Source organism: Prunus dulcis, chromosome 3 (genome assembly GCF_902201215.1).
Source record: "Prunus dulcis chromosome 3, ALMONDv2, whole genome shotgun sequence".
Taxonomy (NCBI): domain Eukaryota; kingdom Viridiplantae; phylum Streptophyta; class Magnoliopsida; order Rosales; family Rosaceae; genus Prunus; species Prunus dulcis.
The window spans coordinates 16,357,285-16,379,486 of NC_047652.1; the positions used below are offsets into that span (position 1 = coordinate 16,357,285).

General features: G+C 38.1%; 2 protein-coding genes across 6 annotated transcripts; one reads left to right on the forward strand and one right to left on the reverse strand.

Annotated features, from left to right (window-relative positions):
* The first annotated feature begins 205 nt into the window (after positions 1-205).
* On the forward strand, positions 206-4,474 carry LOC117622672 (conserved oligomeric Golgi complex subunit 5). Of its 3 annotated transcripts, none has more exons than XM_034353431.1 (4): positions 206-1,409; positions 2,045-2,518; positions 3,169-4,126; positions 4,237-4,474. In XM_034353431.1, the coding sequence occupies exons 1-3, from the start codon at positions 330-332 to the stop codon at positions 4,102-4,104; spliced, it is 2,490 nt and encodes an 829-aa protein (XP_034209322.1). In that variant the 5' UTR covers positions 206-329; the 3' UTR covers positions 4,105-4,126; positions 4,237-4,474. The 3 variants fall into 3 exon arrangements, with proteins under 3 accessions (XP_034209322.1, XP_034209321.1, XP_034209319.1); XM_034353430.1 differs by having other exon boundaries at positions 3,169-4,121; positions 4,206-4,474; XM_034353428.1 differs by having other exon boundaries at positions 217-1,409; positions 4,206-4,474.
* Positions 4,475-12,052: 7,578 nt separating this feature from the next.
* Positions 12,053-14,990, reverse strand: LOC117620612 (probable sulfate transporter 4.2). Of its 3 annotated transcripts, XR_004584824.1 has the most exons (8): positions 14,412-14,561; positions 13,664-13,771; positions 13,500-13,565; positions 13,187-13,247; positions 12,968-13,095; positions 12,541-12,672; positions 12,365-12,439; positions 12,053-12,286 (listed from the first exon to the last, which is right to left on the reverse strand). XR_004584824.1 is itself a non-coding variant. In XM_034350733.1 (6 exons), the coding sequence occupies exons 1-6, from the start codon at positions 14,544-14,546 to the stop codon at positions 12,254-12,256; spliced, it is 531 nt and encodes a 176-aa protein (XP_034206624.1). In that variant the 5' UTR covers positions 14,547-14,561; the 3' UTR covers positions 12,069-12,253. The 3 variants fall into 3 exon arrangements, 1 of the variants encoding a protein (XP_034206624.1); XR_004584825.1 differs by lacking the exons at positions 12,968-13,095; positions 13,187-13,247; positions 14,412-14,561 and adding an exon at positions 14,846-14,990; XM_034350733.1 differs by lacking the exons at positions 12,365-12,439; positions 12,541-12,672 and having other exon boundaries at positions 12,069-12,286.
* Positions 14,991-22,202: the final 7,212 nt, after the last annotated feature.

Genomic DNA, 22,202 nt, shown 5'->3' on the forward strand with positions numbered 1-22,202 from the left:
GCAGGTTTAAAGGAAAAATAAAAAAGACTTGGGCTGAGCTAGATTTGGGATAAGGATATGAACCCAACAGCCAACTGAAACAATAAAAAAGAAAAAAGAAAAAAGAAAAAATGGGAAAATAAAAAAGACTTGGGCTGAGCTAGATTTGGGCTAAGAATATTAACCCAACAGCCAACTGAAACAATAAAAAAGAAAGAAGAAAAAAGAAAAAATGGGAAAGCCAAGCCAACAGCCAACAGAGGCAAATACAGTTGCAGCAAAGCAAAGGGGGCCGCGGGTAGTAAAATAGCAAGAGTCTACTCAAGGAGAGAGACTCCAGAGAGTCGAAAATGGCTTCTCCGTCTCCAATCTCCTCAAGCGCTTCCCCACTGCAACGCCTCTCCACTTTCAAAACCTCCACCCCAACCTCCACCGCAACCCCAACGACCGCCACCGCATCCCCCCTTGACACATTGGCCTCCGACCCCATCTTCTCCGTCTTCCTCTCCTCCTCCTTCTCCTCCACCGACTTCTCCTCCGCCGCCCTCACCTCCGGCTCCCCCGCCTCCACCGCTGAGAAGCTCCAGAACGCCATCCGCCTCCTCGAGTCCCAGCTCCGCTCCGAGGTCCTCTCCCGCCACGACCACCTACTCTCCCAGCTCTCCTCCCTCCACCACGCCGACCACGCCCTCTCCACCGTCCGATCCTCTGTCCTCTCCCTCCAGTCCTCCCTCCGCCGCACCCGATCCGAGCTCTCCGACCCCCTTACCTCCATCCGCACCCTCACCGTCCAGCTCCAGAACCTCCACACCTCCTCCGACCTTCTCCACCACTCCATTAGAGCGCTTCGTCTCTCCAGTAAGCTCCGCTCTCTGGCGTCGGACGACCCCGAACGCCTGGATCTCGCCAAGGCCGCTCAGCTACATTGCGAGATCTTGGCACTCTACAACGAATATGACCTCGCCGGCATTGACGTAGTCGATGCCGAGCTCGAATGGGTCAGAGAGACCGGAGACAAGTTGCGCAATGAGGCGATGCGGGTTTTGGAGAGGGGGATGGAGGGTTTGAACCAAGCCGAGGTGGGGACTGGGTTGCAGGTGTTTTACAATTTGGGGGAGCTGAGACAGGCTATGGATCAGTTGATTAACAAATATAAGGGTATGGGGGTAAAGAGTGTTAGTGTGGCATTGGATATGAAGGCCATTTCCGGGTCGGGGGGAGGCGGGTTTGGGCCGGGTGGGATCAGAGGGGGCGGTGGGACGCCGCAGATTGGGGGCGGGGCCAAGGCGAGGGAGGCGATTTGGCAGAAGATTGGGAGTTGTATGGATCAACTGCATTCAATCATGGTAGCAGTGTGGCACTTGCAGAGAGTGTTGTCTAAGAAGCGTGACCCGTTTACTCATGTGTTGCTGCTTGATGAGGTTATTCAGGTGAGAGGGTTTGTTCAATTGGATTTGCTTTTCAATTGTTCTGATTATTTGATGTCTATGAATGGTACAGAGCATGAATGTTACGTATGTTCTCAGGTCTCTGCTACTAGCCTAATTTCTATATTAGTTGATGGATATATGAAAACCATTTTACTGTATTTGTTGAAGTATTAGTTGGTAACCTGGACTTGGTTCGAACGAAACCCTTTAACGGGCTGTTCCTAAGAAGATGATATATCTTATGCTGACCGTCTGAAGTCTGACCAGTCATTAAATGTCTTTTGTTCTAAGTTGGTTCTTCTTCCTTGTTGGATATCTCTAACAATTCCTGTCAATGTGCACCATGTACCCGTGATCTGCTGCAGTTTGTGTCTATTTACTTTGAATTTTGGTTTACAAAGAGATCATTAATTTTTCTGTGTATGATGAATGATTTGCACTATCTACCGATTAGCCACCTAGAAAATTTGCTGAAACTTTATAATCTTTCTAGTGGTTGACTTGCAGTTCCATTCTGGCTTGCATTACTTCGTTCCAACAATTTTCCTGCTTGATTGCTAATATTCTTGGTAACGATTGTTTCTTCTCATCTTGTCTAAAATCAATAACTTTTGCTCACTTTATATGTTGCTTAGGAAGGTGAGCCCATAATAACAGATAGAGTGTGGGAGGCCCTTGTAAAGGCTTTTGCCAACCAAATGAAGTCTGCTTTCACTGCATCAAGTTTTGTTAAAGAGGTATTCACTATGGGGTATCCAAAGCTTTTCTCAATGATAGATAATCTTCTTGAAAGAATTGCACGTGACACAGACGTCAAAGGGGTTTTACCGGCTATTACTTCAGAGGGAAAGGAACAACTGGTGTCAGCTGTTGAAATATTCCAGACATCATTCTTGGCACACTGCTTGGGTCGTCTGTCAGACCTTGTGAATACTGTATTTCCAGTGTCCAGCCGTGGAAGTGTGCCCTCTAAAGAACATATCTCAAGAATCATAACACGGATTCAAGAAGAAATAGAAGCTGTTCAGTTGGATGGGCGATTGACTCTTCTTGTATTGCGTGAAATTGGCAAGGTTCTTCTCCTGCTTGCTGAACGGGCTGAATACCAGGTAATCTTTATCTTGCATAATCAAATATTACCAATGCAGGCAAATGATCCTAGTCTTATTTTGGCCAATGTGTAAGACGTCCAAAGTTAGATGTAATGAACTCGTTATAGTTGCTGCATAACCACGACAAGTTAAGGTTCACAGTCTGTTCATTTCATGGTCCAAACTGTTTCACTTGCTCTTTTGGTAATTGAATGAGACTGATTGAAATTTGGAATCACGCACTATCTTATGGAGGATTATTCATGTGCACACAGAGAAGAATGTTGCTGCTGACTATTTGGTTAAGTTAGGCCTTAACTCTGTTTTGGGTTTTCATGAGGGCCTAGAGCCTCCTGATGGGTTGTTGACTAATCTCGGTGATGATTGGGCTGGTATTTCCAGACCCAGGTTGATTGTTGTATAGTTTTTCTTTTCTGTTTTTGGGTTTTGGCCCCATGTAACTCAACCAAAAAAAGAAAAAGAAAAAGTTAAGGATATCAAGTTCTTTTCAAAGGGTATACCCCCACCTGTACTTTAATTGAGCTATCAGACTGCATGTGAAAGATGTATGTATATCATAGAAACTTATGCTGAGCCTTTTATTTTGACAAGTGATTTTTAGCCCATGTTTGAAGTTTTCTCATTTTGTAAATACATCCCAATGGCAGATATCAACTGGTCCTGAAGCACGTCAAGTCAGTGGTCCTGCAACTCCAGCACAACTCAAGAACTTCATTTTATGTCAGCATCTCCAAGAAATTCATACACGCGTATCATCTATAATTACAGGACTGCCCGCTATTGCCGCCGATGTATTGTCTCCCTCATTAGGTGCAATATATGGGGTTGCCTGTGACTCAGTGACGACCTTATTTCAAGCGATGCTTGACCGTCTTGAGTCTTGCATCTTGCAAATTCATGAGCAGAAATTTGGTGTGCTAGGCATGGATGCTGCTATGGACAACAATGCGTCACCTTACATGGAGGAGTTGCAGAAGTGCATTCTTCACTTCCGGAGCGAGTTCCTGTCTAGGCTGTTGCCTTCAAAAACTGCAACTGCCGGAGCAGAGACCATATGCACTAGGCTTGTTAGGAGCATGGCTGCACGGGTTTTAATATTCTTTATCAGGCATGCTTCTCTTGTCAGACCCCTTTCAGAATCAGGGAAGCTAAGGATGGCTAGGGACATGGCTGAACTTGAATTAGCTGTAGGTCAAAATTTGTTCCCAGTAGAGCAACTTGGTGCACCATACAGAGCCCTTCGCGCATTTCGACCTCTTATTTTCTTGGAGACATCCCAACTTGGAGGATCTCCTCTCCTTCAAGATCTACCACCAAGCGTCATACTTCACCATCTTTACTCCCGAGGTCCCGATGAATTGCAGTCTCCGCTGCAAAGGAACAAACTAACACCTCTGCAGTACTCTTTGTGGCTAGATTCTCAAGGAGAGGATCAGGTCTGGAAGGGTATCAAAGCAACACTAGATGACTACGCCACACATGTGAGGGCTCGAGGAGACAAAGAGTTCAGCCCTGTCTATCCACTAATGATTCGACTAGGATCATCTTTGACTGAAAATGCTCCTGCAACCCAAAAGCCTTGATGTCCAGTGTACCTCATGTAAGGTACAAAGATTTTTGCTTTTTCTTTTGACTTTTTCCCCCAGAGTTACACATTTTAGCTGAACTTTTTGTCATTCTTCAGGATTTAGGTCTATACTCAACATTTTTGATAGGTTAATGTGGGGTTAGCAGCTGATCAACTCTGCAGGACAGCAGCAGCACTCCAGTTCATTATAATTTGGTTTTGTATCCATTCTTTCTCCTTCTCACCCTTCTATTTGTGGTGATATTGTTCTCTCTTTCATGTAAATTAAATAGATACACATAGTAAATTGTACCGTGACATTTTGCTCTCACATCGTATGAACCTTTTGTTTCTTCAATACATTTTTACACAATTTTTGGTGGCGATTTCACATACTGTTAATCTACATATGTATGTCATCCTTTCTTTGCACTTACCCGCGGAACTCTGGTATTTAGAGGATCTCAAGTAAATACATCAGGAACATAGCCTCTTTATCATTTAAAGGAGGCCTAAAGATTGAAAGATAAAAGGATGAAAGTCGAACTTCTGTCATGTAGAGATGAGTGCTCTATCATTGCGGTTAAAGTTACCATAGTGAGGGTGAGGGATGACTTTTGTCGATCGTTACATTCTTGACACTACTCAGTTGGAACCTAATACAAACGTTAGGTGGTTTGGCAAGGTCAGGTGATGACTTCGCATCCACGTTTTGGTGGTGAGACATTTCACTATGCCAAGAAATGTATTTTAGCTAAAAACTATTCTTTATTGGTTAGATTAATTAGAATCATTTACACAGAGCTTCAAAGAAAAGCATTTATTCAAACTTGGCGAATTGCTTTTGATCAAGGTTAATGGTATAAGAAAATATGAGACGTGGTTGGTTAGAAGAACAGAAAGCTGCTCAAGTCCATCAGCAGCAGTCAAGATGAGGAGAGGCTTCAAAACAAATTAATTAATTAATTAATTAAACATGATTAGTTTGTTAACAACTTCACTTATCTGCAGTGCCAATGTGGCACACAGTGATTTGCAACAGGCTGGCGCCAAATATGTAGACAGCCAGCGCCAAAATTCAAGATTTTTGATATGACATGGGATGGGGACATGGAGGCTACACCATTCACACCATCCCTACATTGATGTGATGATGTCTTTCAATTTCCATTTCAACCTTATAAAATAAACATAAAATTCAGGTCAAATCACATTTTCTTTCTGTCCTCCTCGTAGCTTCGCTTGTTTTTCACTTTTGTCTCCGTAATTTCAATTTTAATTTGATTTGTGTTCAGTAATATTGCTTAGTTAGCAATTAAGTCTTGCAAGTCTAATAATATTAAGAAAAATGGATAAGATTCTCATGTTTTAGAGAGTGTCGTAACATATGGTTGTTTCATATTGCCATATCAATTTTCATCTATAAATATGATGAAATTTATGAGTTGTACTTGATTGCAAACCAAACCAAACTATAAAACTAAACTTGTCAAAATCAAAATAATAAGAACCAAAATGAAAAATGAATCAAACTACGGGGACTAAAAAAATATAATTTGGCTAAAATTTCTACTACATCCCCTGTTTCTTCTGAAACACAATTCACTAATTTTTATATATAATTATATTGAATAGTTAGCTGCGTGCCATGAATGCTCTTCTACCCCATTATGGCATACAGTGTTATATATTATCTTAAAACTTATCTTAATACCAAAAAATCATCCTCTTGAATTGACCAACGTCTACATCGTCCCATGTAAATACAAACCCTAGCATTTTCTTTGATGGGTCATACTGTGAGAGAGAGAGAGAGAGAGTATGTGTGATTTTGGTTTGGTGTATAATGTATATGGAAGGATTCCTATTATGAAGCTTTCAATTTTGCATTTTAAAAATAGAAGAAAGAAGAAAAAGAAACAATATCATTTTCAGCATCTTTATGTCTCTGTGTCCTTTTCTGTTTTCACCACCTTCAAAACTCAGCTCCTTCAATAACCTTAATATTTATAGCTCTTTGAATCCTCCGCATTAGCATCATAACAGCTGGGAGGTGATTCCTAGGGCGGCAAAATTGTATCAAAACTATGGGGAAGAAAGTAAGCCAAACACCACTGAAAATATCTAAGAAAGAGAAGAAAGAGTTTAACAGTCTGATCAGACTCTTGAGGCCTAAAGTCTACATCACTGACAGCTCAAGCTTCAAGAGGCTTGTGCAAGACCTCACTGGCAATGGAGCCTCAAATCCAAACACTTCTTCCTCCTCACTGCACCCTCAGAAAAAACACAACTTGGTTGATAAGGAGCAAATCCCAGTTGTACATATTGTTGATGATCAGGATCGGGAGGATCAAGGAGACACTGAAGGCAGTTTGGATGCGTCTACCGACACGTCCACGCTTGATGATTACTCCGAATTGTGCAACCAAGTGTTTATGAGTGATCAAGAATTCAACCAGTTATGTTATCAGATATATTCAGATGATACAACAACAACAACAAATTATGAAAGTTCAACAACAGACCAGTTATTGGTGGATGACATGTTACCTTTTCAAGATCTTGAGTCATGGCTTTTGGACACTGATCATCCTTATGATCCTTTTTTCAACAATGGTTTTGCTCAAATTGATCAGCAAGTCAGCATATATGACTACGAGCTATCGGGGCTCCTATCATCGAATTAATTGTTTGTTGTGTGACCATCTGCTCTGTAATATTCTTCCTCTTGATGCTCTAAGTAGTAAGTACATATATGTTCTTATATAGCAAAAGATGTGTGTATTCAATGTGTATTCTTTGTATAGAGAGCCCATTTTCCGCTTTTACAAGTTACTCTTTGTAATTTGTTCAATCTATACTTTGTATCCATCCATGCTCTAGGGTCCTTCAGATTACATGTATATATATTAAACTTGCCTGAACTGGTGTATCATGAGATTAATTGTTTCAATCAATCAGCATGCCCGAAATTTTGCGTGCTCGACATATAGATTGCTTACACATTTTTTTCACAATGACAAAAGAATCCATCTGCCAAGCATGATTATTCTCATTTTTAGATGTTTCTATCTTAAGACAGTTGTTGAATACTGTGATCTTACAGCAGGGGGTCCTTTTGACTTTTAACAATTGTGAAGCATCATCAGCAAGGTCCTGAATTTAGAATGTGATTGGATCAATAAATGCACTGTGAGATTGCTTAGATTTTGTGGCCTAAGCAAGTTCAATAAATTTTTTTTTAAAATTATTATTTTTATTTTATAGAAACAAGCTGTTTTTAAAGTCCATTTTGTAGTGATGGGATTGGAGCATAAGAGTTGAACACAGGAACTGGAAGCTGGACATGTGAGAAATACAAATGGGAACCCGAAGCAGGAATATTTTCCATAAACAGATATTATATGTTTCAAAACAATAGCAATTCTAGAAGCTTTTGGGGAAAGAAAAAGAGAAAATTTTATCTAATTGATGCAGAGCTAAACAGGGAGACTTGTGAATATAAGAGAGTGTGCACCGATGAGTCGATTTTATCTGATATACTTAACCCCAGTCTTAGTATATTTTGGTTAATATTTTGGAAGAATTTTGATACTTTGAATTATATTTTCAATATAGGACTTTCGACTTCCTCTAGAGCAAAACATAAGCAAATGCACGAATTTTAGAGTAATTCCAGTTGGAGGACGTATGTGAGTCACTTAGCTTGATCGTTTCAAAATTTCAGATTTTTCTGCCAAACGGTTATTTTCTGGCTGGATTTGGAGGGGATTTGAGGCCAAAACGTGGCTGGGCAGATTGTGGGCAGATTCTCCTAATCCAATTTGGATTTTATATCCTAGTATTATTTTATTTTAACTTAGTTTCCTTGTGGGGCATCTAGATTTGAAGAGGTATTTAAGTGTTTTTTCACATCAATTTTGTGGACTTCTTTTTGGCTTTTGAACGTGACATTGTGGAGAGCAATTGCCAGAGTTTTGGGTTTTTGCGACTTTAATGTGTTTTCATTCTTATTCATTCGAATGATATTTTATTGGATTTCAATTATGAATATGCATAACTAATTTTCTTTTGCTAGGGTGAAGCCTTGAACCTTAGCATGAATATGTGATTTTTGTTTAATTGCTTATGATTGAGTGCATGCCTACTTTGAATTATTAATCACTGTTTTAAACTATCTAATTGTCTTAATGCCTGATCACCATTAGGATCTTTAGAAAAGTAATTGGATGCAACTTTTGTCGGAAGGTTTCCTGAAATTGATGCTAGCTTCTTGTGATTAATAATTGTAATTTCACTTAAGATGAACACCACATCTTAAAGGTTGCATGGTTTTTCAAAGGGGTTTCACAAAACTTAATGAGTCTTTCATGTTCAGATTTGATCCGAACGTCTAGACGGGTTGCATGTTGGATATACGTTCTATGTTGGAGGTTCCAAGTAGAATATAAATTAGGAAAACCTAACCTTCAAAGTGGCATGTGCGAATCATAAGTAATTGGTAAAAATTTATAGGATTGCTAGGTGATGGTGAAACCCTAGTGCTCTTAGGAATTGGTATTTGAAACTCTTTCCTTTAATCGTAATTGTTTTTGTTTAAAATCTGTTTTTAGTATCAACAATTTCATAATCATCTTTCTCAACTTTTAATTTTATTAATTGGAAATTGTTTTACATGAATTGCTAAATAGTCATTGAGGAGAACGACCTTGCATTAGCATCCATACTACAATAGCCTTGTATTCTTGCAAGTATTTTTCGTGATTTTAACCCTATTTGCACAGGTACTAAAAATCCTATCATGCACTCATTGAAATTACCTGTAGAATGACTAAAAATGCCTAGAAGAGGGTGAATAGGCCAATTAAAGATTATAATCAATAAACAAAAATTAAACTTCGGTAATAGGATTAATATGGCTTATCAATCCTGAAACGTGCTGAGCATAAAAATAAAGGAACACACAGAGAATTATTTTATGTTGTAAAACCCCACATCTAGGCAATATCCACGAGACTCCTCAATCCAACTCAAATCTACTATAGAACGATGATTACAAGAAGTACTCACACACTTATCCTAGACACATTCTAGATAATGTTTACCGACTTCTTCGTAACTCAACTTCTGTCACGAGATGATTGACACTCCTTATGTTAAACGCAATATTAGTCACGATTGCTTCAAGCTCGCCGGAGGAAAACCGCCACCACGGTCTTAGTGCCCTCAACTGTGTGAGTCACCGAACAATGCAAATGAATGCAATATGAATAATTAAAGTGTTTGATAAATCACCAAATAAATATGGACCACTTGATGATTTATCTCAAATAAATGCACATCAGCTTTTCTTAGAAGTTTATATGCTCAAAACAAATATCAAAAGCTCTCACAAACAAAGAAGCGCATCATATTCTTATGCAAACAAGCGCATCATATTCTTATGCAAACCACAATCTCCTTTTTGCAAGAGAAGAGCACCAAGCCACATGCTCAATCTCTTGCTATTCATCATATTTGATTCACTTAGACTCCTACATCAATTCGTCAGCCCATGCAAGCTTCCTATCATGAATATAAGATTTAGATGCATTGTGAATAACCGACGCCAAACTTCCTATATGGTTCTAAGTAATGAAGCCAAACAAGAGACCACAAATTCTATTCAATCATGAATATCAGATTTGGTCCAATATGGACTCTAAATGATTGACGTCAAATAGCCACTCTTTTATGGAGAAACAATATCTCCTAAAACAAATTAATTAGACTAAACAAAGATAATATTTTAACTTAAATCAAAATAGAGTCCAACTAGGAAAGTAATCTCAACAGATAAAATCTAATCCTATTAAAAATAAGATTAAGATATAAATACTTTGAGTGAAAATAATTCCAACTAGGAATCCTATAATGAATGAATGATTATGTCATGATTTACTTGAAATCAGTTTTCCATATTGGTCAAGTCCTGCTCCGAAGATCCGGGATTGAATGTGTTGTGCCAAAATGTCCAGTAAACAATAATCACACACTAATTCCCGACCTATACTAGAGTCTATGAAATGACATTACAATTTCATACTAACACTCATTATAACATATTGCAGACAATAATTAGATAATTGGAACTAGATATAATTGCTGTTTCTTAGTCCTAAAGAAGAGGAGAATCAACAAGCTCTGCTAGGTCATCTCTGCTATGCTATGTATAAATTTTTTCTCTTTATTACAAGGATCTAAACTGTCAAGCAATTCTTATTCAAATGATTAATTATAGATTATGGAAAGGAATTTTTTTTTTTTCCTGAATCAACAAATCCCGAAAGCCAAACTCTTTTGGTTGTGTCCATCTCTACATTTCTGGGATCCGGTAGGCAGATGATAACATACCTATGATATAACTTTATTACACATAAAGGAAACGTAACAATACATAGATATTACATATTTGGCCTGTTGGAAAAAATGGGTATAAATGCCATATTTTACACCGAAAAATTATAAATAATCATTCAACTCATGCTTAAAAAATTAATGCATGCTTACAAACATACACAATAAAAAATCACATAATATGGATTAGAAGAACCTGAATAATTGAGTCGAGGCAAGTGTTGGATACTCTGACCTTAAGACGATTTACACCTCACACTGGTGCTTATGGTTCACTAGCGTTCGCCTCCCAGGATATAACGACTCCCCTCCTTATGAAAGAAGCACTGCAATTCACAAGGAACTTTGAACCAAATTATGCAGGAACCTCTCTTTATGAAAACTCTAATGCTCTCTATATATGAAAGTCTGTATGTAGAGAATTAAATTGAATGAATAAAACTGCAGGAGGATTGCTCTATTTATAGATGATGAAATACCCTTTCCAAAAAGGTATCCCAATCTGAAAAGGCAAACAATGCATCCCTTGGTTTGAAGAGTTGTCACCCCCCATGTGAAGATGTCTTTAACCCAATGGTCATGTCTTTAACCCAATGAATTTTATTAATTTCTATTCAAATAGGAAAATTAATATTAGTTAATATTAAATTTCCAACAATCCCCCACATGAATGGAAATTGACTCAACAACATGCAAACAAAAAATGAAGACACTAGAGAGAGTCCCTATTAGAAGAATACTGCATATGGATAGGTAGCTTTTGGCCTTGAACCTTCCATAATGAAATACTATCGGATTTACTTGGCTAATCAGTGAACGTGATGTCTTGAACTGTTCAGCTGCTTGTGTAAACCCAGACAATAGCACTCACACAACACCCTTCTAAACATATCTGGTTTAATCGGTTGTGCTCATTTTGGCCCTGAGCGATTCTTGGTATTCATGAGAGTTTTAGAGAATTCAAGCCTTAAAAAATTCTCATAGAAACGGCCTTACTTCATATTCACATAGGTGACTTTCTATTAAGAGTATCCTGCACTACCCCACCCGAATTTCCAAGCTATAGGAATCATTAAAATCAAAGATTACCCTAAAACAAGCTACAGGCAGCACTGTTTCATCATAGGACATGGGTAGGAGATGTAATCTCGGCTAGGCCTGGACACGGTTCGAGTCGGGTCAAGTTTTGGCCGACCCGTAGGCCAAACCAAAGGCAAGCTCGGTTCTCAGGTTGGGTCAGGTCGAGGGTAAAACCCGAAATTAACCCGAGATGTAAATGAACTTCGATTCTCGGGTCGGGTCGAGTTGTGATCGGTTTGGGCTTGAGCCCAATTTTACCATTTTCAAAAGCCCAAATTATTTTTACTTTCAGCCAAAAAAGCCCAAATCAGATTTAATTTCAGTTTAAAAAAGCCCAAATCAAATTTACTTTCAACCAAAATCAATTTTTTGTTGTCAAATGGCCAAAACCTAATAAATTCTTATGAACAAGCCCAAATCACTTTTTACTTTTCTTTCAAAACCTGAAATTATGCAAATTCAACCTATAAAAATCCATCATTCCAATCTAAGTTTCTAAACAACTAAATGAATATCACGTTCACACATTCAACCAACCATGCAAGGAAAGGAAATATAATCTCTTACAAACCATGACAAAAAAATAATACACAAATAAAGCAAGCAATCCAAATTAAACTTATGAAATTAAAGATTACAACCCATCACAAAAATACACATAAAGATAGCATCCTTGCAAAAAATCTGCTTCATCCATTCTTCCAAAACCTTAACAAAGCAACCTACACAACAATTAAAAGAATTAACACAAAGTTTCACCATCAACAAATCATAATTAAAATAGGATGCAAGAAAAATACCTTCCAACATATCTTCATCACACTAAGAAGGGAGAGTCTTATTCAAATTTGTAGTGGATGGTTTACTCCCCATTTCTACAAAATATAATAAAATAAATCAAACCAATTTGAGTTAGAACACATAAAAATAATCAAATAATCAAATTCAAATATACTTATAGAAATGAAAATATTACCCATTTCAATTGATTCATAGAACTCCATCTCTTCAATGCTTGGCACATATTGCAATGAAGATATATCTTCGGACCTTATCCAATTTTGAGAGCAAATCAAAGCCTCAACCATCCTAGGAGACAATTTGAGACCTTATCCAATTACATAAAGAACAAATCCCATAGTTAGGACATCAAATTGGGATGATAACAGTGATAAAACAAGTAAACACATCATTTGACATAATAGCAAAGATGCCACCTTATGTTTTCAAATTTTTGCAACTAGCAAACAGCCCCATGAATAAATTTCTAATAGAATGTAATGAGCAAGAAGGATAACAAACGACATATTCTAATGACGAGGAGCAGCAAAAGCCATCAATCATGAGCTTCACAAGATTATATTCCTAAATGAAAAGGCAAATGCAATAAGATGGAACTAAACCTGCGGTATATATTCAAACAGTGGTGTCATAAATAGGAGAGCGCAGCCCATCAAGACTCCCATAACAAGTCCAGATAAGCCAGATTTAGCTCCACTTTCATGATTCACAGCTGACCTAGAAAAAGAACCTGCACGACTCCAAAAAGTATAAAATATATCAAAAATATAATATATATGAAAATTCTGCCTGCAGCTCTTAGAACCTCATAGGCATCACACCTGTTGTTGGATATGCTGAAAAAAATGAACCAAAAATATTGGCCACACCAAGACCGAACAACTGGTTAAAACAAAAAAAGATTCATTAGATTATAGGGTACAGTTTCCTTGCTTGCAACCAAATGACTTAATCAAATTCACCAAGAATCATGTATCAAGAAGCAATAGTAATACAAAGACAAACGGATAAGCATGCAGCAAGCAGTTAAGCTTTAATCACAAAGTTCTTACTTAAACTTGTATTTTTGTTTTTATTGATAAACAAGAGCTACGGTTTTGAGCACATGCCCTACCAATTTTTCCAAAAACATACCTCTTGATTTGAGTCCAGCTCATACCCATTCTTTGCTGCTAATGCTTTTGCAATGCCCACAGATTCCTAGAGATACAAATGAATTATCACAGTACTGATAGATATGATCATTTAAACAGAGAAAGCAAAGCTACAAGTAAAAGGTTCTATGGAGCTCATCTTACCAAAATAGCTACACCAGTAATGAGAAGTGCGGTGGGGATCAAAGATGTAGCATATCCAAAAGCTCTAGGAATAGAAAAGCTTGGTAGGCCCTGAGGTATATCTCCTACCTAAACAACAGTCAAGATCCTTTAGTAACCTACTACTAACTTAAAGTTCTGTCGAATTCTTCTATGAGAAAAGAGACATTACATGAAAACAGAAGGAATCATACAACAGGAAAAATAGCAACATAACTAAATAGGATGTTTTCTGTCTCCTACATTGATACTTATTCAATTTTAAAACAGGCACCACATTAGATTGTGACTATTTAGGAAACTCTATCATTCTATGTAACAGGCCTGCATTCCAAATTGGCAAGCTCACCATGCTCTCTTTACCATCCCAATTTTCAAACAGATGGCATAACAAAGCTTGCAAAACTCTACATTGGTTATTTTAACTATTAGAGAACGATATGTAGTGAATCTAATAGAGAATGAATAACTAACTAGGAAATTCTTCTTCTTTTTTTCTTCTCAAATATCCTGGATGACAGGTTCATGAGTGTTCACAGGCTAAGATTTTAGACAGGTGCACAACAGCAGACTTATGGCTGACAGAATGTACGACAAAAATAGAACATTCCATATATAATCTATTACTAAAGCAAGCATAAACAGAACATGAGAAAAGTATACTGTAATCACTACACTGTTAGATTGAATAACTGCCAATTAAAGTGAATCTAATATACATCACACTCACCAAAGATATGGAAGATGGATTAAATATTTTTACAAAAGTTGTGCCCGAAAGAACAGCTGTGAGGGGACCTGCTGCTCTCACATATCGCAAGTACTTCCTTGTTTTTCCCTGAATGTATACAATTATAAGCTCCATACTGCCATATAAACCCTACCAAACAAGAACAATTTTACAGCAAAAAAAAAAAAGCCAATAAATTTGAGAAAATTTTTATGGGTTTTGCTAGAAAGTCAAAAAGATTATATGGGTGACTTTGGAACAAAGCACTTTTCAAAACTACAGATTGGAAGATAAGAGAAAGCAGATTAAGAGTGCTCAGACAGCCAAGGGTTTGTAATCAAACTTTTGGGAGAAGAACCCAGATCATAAACTTAGGCTGAGGTCGACTTGAGAGAGAGAGAGAGAGAGAGAGAGAGAGAGAGAAGGGATGATACCTAGGCCTGGGCGGGAGATCGTGAGATCGATGAAGAAGCGGCACAGATGCTGTCGCAGCAGCCACAGGCACAGCCGCAACAGCCACAGGCACAACCGCAGCAGAGGTGCAGCTCTGGATTGAAGATTTGAGCAGCCACAGGCACAGCCGATCTGTCTCGTGCGAGAGAGGGATACGGAAGGAAAAGAAAAAAATAAAATCTGAGGGATACGCTACAACATGTCTCACATGCAACTATTTTTTGGCCAATCAAACGACGCCACGTGTAACGTAGATATATATTTAAATATTGTCCGGTTCGGTTCAGGTCCACCGGTTCTGAAAATTTTGGAACCGAAAGCCGAACCGTGAACCTTCGGTTCGGTTTAGGTCTACAGTTGACTTTTTCAGTTCAGTCAAAAAACTCCCTTTTTCGGTTTGGTTTGGTTTGGTTCGGTCGGTTTGATCGGTTTATCGGTTTTTATGCCCACCCCTAATCTCGGCAGTGCTACTACTTAGTCATCCATAATTTGGTTGTCCCTTTTGAACCTAGATCTTGGGATCTCTATTCAGCTAGATTAGGTATCCACTATGGAGACTTTAAATATTTAAGCTTACACTCCCATTCCCCTCGATGATCATCTAACTCTCTAGTCTGACCTTTAAATATTGGATCCAGTAGGTTGACTATTTCTGTAATATATTGCCATCATAATTTCATGTATGGAAATAAATTCCATTCAAGAGTAGTTGTACTACGTTGAGCGTTTCATTTATTTTGTTAAGACTTAATAATTGTGCCAACTGAGTAACCTTCTAATACTCAGTTAGACACCCCCACATTTGTGGTACTTATAGGAAGGTCTCTAACCTTCTCATACCTTGTATAAGAGAAATTTAAACTCTTGTGAACATCAAAGCCTCTCTCCACAAAAATGTGGTGCTTATGAACTAATCTAGAAAACTTCCATTTTCTCTATCAGGAAATAGAATTCCAAATTTCCTTCATGTATGTCACCCCCACAATTTTCACATAATTGTGGAAGGTATTAAGCAATCTGTTAATCATTTTTTCATATGCCTAAGAAGTAGAAAACTTTTACTTTATCCTTAAAGAATGAGATAATAGTTCTATAGTATAAGTGATAGGACCCGATCCAAATTCCACTTTGGAATTCGAGCCAAGTCCTGTGTGTGTCCGATACCTGACGAATGTTGGGCACAAATGACATTTTTACCCTTCTCGTTACAATTACTTTTAAAATTTCCCTTAAACTCCTGCCGAAAATTCGGCAGAGTCTCCCCTGTATTTTGTCTAAACCCAAAATCTTCCACCTGTCAATCAAACAAATAATTCCACACCAACTGCCAGAATAACTCAAATAAACAGGTCTCAACTCTGGTTCTCAGTTTCAACTAGATATCAGAGCAAATTTCTAAATATTTACAAGACTTTTAAGAAATTTACAACGAAATCCTACATCTTGTGGTGGTGCGGAAGCTGAGAGAATGGCCCGGAGTGGATTTCTTCGCACTTCTACGCCCTGGGGGCAAAAAACAAGTTTGAAGGTGTGAGTGGACAAAAATAATGTTCTCAAAAACAATTTATAACATAATAACCCCCGTTTAAAATTAAATAGGGATGTAAATCTATGGTTCGACTATCTTTTAACACGAGGTATTCAAATAAACACGGATAAATATATTTATAAATACACTCGTATAACTGAACAAATATATTTAGATATAAAACATGCAAAAATATCGAGGAAACTGATATAAAATAACTGAAAGCAATAGTTGTATAAAGGTACTCAAATTCCTTTTAAAACTACCACCTAATTGTACCCTTGTAAATCCGTCAAATCCCCTGGTAGGTCTCGGCGTTACATAGTCTATCCGAGCCGCAAATTGGCAGGATTCAGGGGACTATGGTCAGCCTGATCTGCCGACAGGTCTCGATGACACCAAGTCGACTCGAGCCGCTCTGGCAGGATTCAGGGGACCGTAGTCAGCCTGATTCGCAATCCTGGTAGATCTCGGGGCCACAGAGTCAGCCGAGCTGCAAATCCTGGCAGGTCTCGGGACACCAAGTTTGCCGAGCCTCAAATCCTGACACTCACGGTCCGAGCGTCCCCGAAACTCGTGAGACGATGTCAAGTGCACTAACAGAACTGTAAACAGACTGGATGCCCGTAGACATCGGTCCATCTAAGGGTAATCACCAAATAAAAAGCGGGTACACGGATGTCTTAACTAATTTACTATAGGAAAGTCTGACAAATAACTGTAATCTCAATGCTACTGCTATTTCTGTTATATAAATCTCAAGTCTACTGTTCATATAATTTTAACATGTTCCACTACGCAATATAAAAATAAAGATAGTTTACGATATCATTCGAGCTTGGAAAACATGCAAATATACTTATTCAAGATCAAATAATGAAATTTAATTATAAAAACTGTTTAGAAAAGAAAAGTCCACTCACTGCTGGTCCGAGCTAGCTGGACCATTTGAAGGTCCCTTCTGTGGGTCGATCGGGCCTCTGGTGCCTGATTAACCAAGGATAATAAATTAATAAACTGCTCAATAAAAGAATTAAATTAAACACCCTGCCCCCGGCTCCTAGAAATGTGTGCACTCATTTTAAAGTCACTCATATGCCCACTTTAGCCTTTCAGACAATTAGAACGGCTTAAAGGTCCGAAGCTGTACTAAGCGATAAACTGTCAGGCCGGCCGATCAACTGACTGCTTGGAGTTATAACTTAGATTTTGGTATCTGCATTTTTTATGAGGCCCCAATTTGGGTTGAGTCTTCTTTGGTGGATGATTTGTTAGGGGTGTCTAGACCCCGCTTGATTTGTGTTGGCTAGTTTGTTTTGTGTTTGGGGTTTTCCCCCCCAGTTCACCAAAAAAAAAAAAGAAGATGGAGTTGAAATTAAACTAGGCATTCGATATAAGCAACTAATTTAATCTTAAGTCAACGATGCACTGAAATTGTTATATGCATCAGATTCAAAATCAGTGATGCCAATATACATGTATTCCATACACAGGTGCATACTACATATGCAAACCGTTTTGCATTTCATTTTAATGCATGTAAACATTTTAGGTTAAGTAATTGAAAATAAAATTCAATGTTAAAACTCAAACACATTTGTTGGCTTCCCTGACTACGGGTATTCAAGGAAAGATACTATCTTTCGTTTTCTCTTCTCAAAGGAAACCCAAACTCAAGGAAATATTTAACATAAACATACAGCAATTGTTCCCACGAGTTTAAGTAAAAACTAAGTTTATGTTACACTTAAAATATAGCAACTACACCATAATTAATTCGTCTTAAGATTGTTGGAAAAAATGGGTATAATTGCTATATTTTACACAGAAAAATTATAAATAATCATTCAATTCATGCTTAAAAAATTAATGCATGCTTATAAACATACACAATAAAAAACAACATAATATGGATTAGAAGAACCTGAATAATTGAGTCGAGGCAAGTGTCGAATACTCTAATCTTAAGATGAATTACGCCCCATACTAGTGCTTATGGTTCACTAACATTCGCCTCCCAGGATACAATGATTCCCCTCCTTATGAAAGAAGCACTGCAATTCACAAGGAACTTTGAACCAAATTATGCAGGAACCTCTCTTTATGAAAACTCTAATGATCTCTATATATGAAAGTCTGTTTGTGGAGAATTAAATTAAATGAATAAAACTGCAGAAGGATTGCTCTATTTATAGACGATGACATACCCTTTTCAAAAGGTATCCCAATATGAAAAGGCAAACAATTCATCCATTGGTCTGAAGAGTTGTCACCCCAAACAATGCATCCTTTGGTTTGAAGAGTTGTCACCCCCCCATATGAAGATGTCTTTAACCCAAGGGTCATGTCTTTAACCCAATAAATTTTATTAATTTCCATTCAAATGTGAAGATGTCTTTAAATTGTGTGCATGCACTCATTTACGAAGATAACTCTTGATTTCATTTTGACCGAAACATATGTTGATGCCACTCTATCTAAAAGTTGCGATCAGTTCATGGAAGAATTCCTCAGGCTGTTGATAGTTTCATTGCAGTATTCGTTTGAACTATCTAATTTTTGGTCTACTTGGTTGAGCTATCTTATAGGTTCAATTGTAAAATCCTGAATTTACAATGTGATTGGATATAGAAAATGCAATGAGGGAAATCTAGAATAAGGAGAAAATGCAATGTGATTTGAGAGAAAGTAGACAAGTTAAAATCACTAGAAATATCCATGTACTATAACTAGAGAAATCTAGAATAAGGAGAAAAATTGTGGCTGAAAATGACTTTGGAAAAGTCAATTGCATGAGCAACCGACTTTTCCAAAGCAAGTTGCCGACTTAGCTACTCTATATAATATAGAGTAAAACTTTTACTTTTGGAAAAAGCCAAAGTTTTTTCAAAAAAGACATAAAAACCTCTCAACTTTCAAATCAAAGACATACAAATGTAAGGGATTTCTTAGGAAATTCAAAAATAAATAAGGGCAATTTTGTCCATTTTGGCTTCTTTTAACAAATTTCTCTCTCCTTTGGGTTTTTCCAAAGTCTTCCATATATATATATATATAGTCGTTTGGTACGGCGGACTGTAATGGACTGGACTAAATCCTGGGACTGTCTTGGATTAGCCAAGATTGGCCTAAGCTGAATAAAGTACTGACCTATGTTTGGTGCTGCATCGAACTAAGAAGCTGGATTGTAAAAATAGTGACCTATGTTTGGTGCAGTGTCGGTCTAAAAAATAATTATTGTAATAATTAGATTTAAAACAATAATATTAAAAAAAAAAAACTAAATTCTGATATTTTTAAAGGCTAAAATTATGTTAAACAAAAATTAAAAATCATCAGATTCAAACCCAACCCAACCTCCTCATTCTTTTTATCTCTTTTTTTTTAGTCTCTATTTTCTTTTTCTTTAATCAGAAACCCAACCTCCCCATTCTGTTTATCTTTTTTTTTTTTCTCTCTATTTATTTTCTTTATTCAATAACCTCCCTCTTTCTCTCTCTCCCCCGTCGCAACTCACTTTCACATCCTTTTTTTCTGTCTAGTTTATTTCTTTAATCACAAACCTCCCTGATTCTCTCTCTCATTCCTATCGGAACCCACCTCCACATCCCCCTTTTCCTCAATTCTTCTTCCCCCCCTTTGACTTCTTTTTATTCAATTGAGAAAGCCTTAGGCAAATTCAGAAAATGCGTTTTCCACACACGTCCTCTTCGATTTTGTCCAGACAGGATTTGGGTTTGTTTGGTTGCAGAAATTAGGTAAACTCATGGTGGTGGTCTGATAGGTTGATTGTGGTAGGGGGTTTTGATTCAAGCCAAGGATGTGACTTCAGTGAATATGATTGACTGAAAACACAAATCAAGAAAATCCAATTCCAGGTTAAGAAGAAGAAAAAAACGGGTTTAGTTCGTGCTAAAATATGAAAACTATGAGAGAATATTTGTTTGTGGGAATTTTCTGAGTATTCTTCTCCTTGTAGGAGGTCATATTTATAATACAACGAAACATGAATGGGCAAGTAAATAATAAATTCCTAATCTATTTGCAGTAGGTAATCAAGAATTAAAGTAAATCAATTACAATTATAATAGGAGTTCTTGGTGTGTAAGGAAAGTAAGTCAATATCCACTAGTCACGCCAACACTCCCCCTCACGTTGGTGCATAGATGTCGCCAATGCCCAACTGATCTAGTGAATTGTGGAATGCTTTACTGGAAATTGCCTTTGTCAAAATATCCGCCAATTGATCCTCGGATTTCACAAAATGAGCAATCTGGTCCATGTGTCGAGAAGTCATAATCTGTGCAGCGGAAGATACATAGGATACAGGTTGAGTAGGAATTGAGATCGGAATCTGAGCCTGAGTCGAGGCTGGAGTCGGAGTCGAAATCGGGATCAGGGTCTGAATCAGAGACAAATTCAGGGTTGGGGTCATCATCGGAGTGGGGGTCGGGGTAGTCTTCGGAGTCGGGGTCAGGGTCGGGGTCGTCTTCGGAGTCTGGGTCAGGGTCGTCGTCATAGTCGGGGTCGGGGTCGTCAAAAGAGGATCCTGATTTTGGATCGGGTTCGGGGTCAAAGTCTGCATCTGTAGGAGCGGAGCCATCTGGGCACTCAACTCAACGATGGTTGGTGGAGAATGAGAGAATGAGTCGGTGGTGCTACCTCCATGAGGGTTGAAAAAAATCATCAACCCCCATAACACTAAATAAAATAATCTCTATTACAATAGGACAAAATATAATTGGTAAGTAACCAAAATTCCAATGAAATAAGGAACCAAAATCCTAAAGCAAAGTTTGCAACTGAAACACAAGAGCAAACCCTAAAAAATAAGGCACATAGCAGAAGATAGAAACCCTGTGAGCACGGCTGTAGATAAGGCAGAACACAGAAACCCTGTGAGCACGGCAATAGCTAAGGCAAAACACAGAAACCCTGTGAGCACGGCAGCAGATAAGGCAAAACACAGAAACCCTGTGAACACAGCAATAGGTAAGGCAGAACACAGAAACCCTGTGAGTATGGCAGTAGATAAGGCTGCAACAACAACATAGCCAACTTCTCTTCACTCTCCCTCTCACTCTCCCCCTGAAGAGAAGGGGTCGATAGAGCCATATGATCAATGGTACTTGAGAAACAAGCATGGAAAATCAGCCATGATAGATAGGTAAGTGAATTGCAATGGAATAGATGAGTAGCAGTGTCACTCTCCCTCAAATCCGACGATGTATGAGAGTCAAGATTTGGAGAAAGTAACACCCAAATAAACAGAGAGACAAAAGCCAACTAAGAGAAGGCTCGGCGAGCGGTGACGAGGCTTGCGGAGGTTTGAGATGGCTCGGTGACCGGTGATGAGGCTTACGGAGGAAAGAGATCAGGCCATCAATGGCCAAGGGGCGTGTTGCCCATATGGTATACATTTAAAAGAGAAGCTCGACTGTGAGCACAAGAGACTGAAGCTAAGCAAGAGACTGAAACTAACACGGGCTCAATATGATTTTAACAGAAAGCAAGCTCATAGAGAGATTAAAAGTAAGAGAAAAAAAAGCAGCAGCAGGCATAGGTAGAGAAAAAGAAGGGTAATGACTCAACATAAACACAGCAAGGACAAAGACAAGGGTAAACTTGTAGAAAGGTGCGGTTATGGCTAAGGCAGAAGAAATATATGTTGATTATTAAGGAAAGGAGAAACAGGGATTTACAGCAAGGTGAAGACCCATGATGGGTTAGGAATGAGGAACGCCAACGACTCTCAATTTGTCAAAGAATCTCAAGGATTAGTAACCAGGCTCTTATACCATGCTAAAATA

Excerpts from the sequence above, each read along its gene's own strand:
- LOC117620612 (XM_034350733.1), bottom strand. The coding sequence starts at position 14,546 with ATGGAGCTTATAATTGTATACATTCAGGGAAAAACAAGGAAGTACTTG. Across the intron at positions 13,772-14,411 it reads ATCCATCTTCCATATCTTTG|GTAGGAGATATACCTCAGGG; the intron begins GTGAGTGTGATG and ends ACTGTTGTTTAG. Across the intron at positions 13,096-13,186 it reads TTCAGCATATCCAACAACAG|GTTCTTTTTCTAGGTCAGCT; the intron begins GTGTGATGCCTA and ends GGAGTCGTGCAG.
- LOC117622672 (XM_034353431.1), top strand. The coding sequence starts at position 330 with ATGGCTTCTCCGTCTCCAATCTCCTCAAGCGCTTCCCCACTGCAACGC. Across the intron at positions 1,410-2,044 it reads TGCTTGATGAGGTTATTCAG|GAAGGTGAGCCCATAATAAC; the intron begins GTGAGAGGGTTT and ends TATGTTGCTTAG. Across the intron at positions 2,519-3,168 it reads CTGAACGGGCTGAATACCAG|ATATCAACTGGTCCTGAAGC; the intron begins GTAATCTTTATC and ends TCCCAATGGCAG.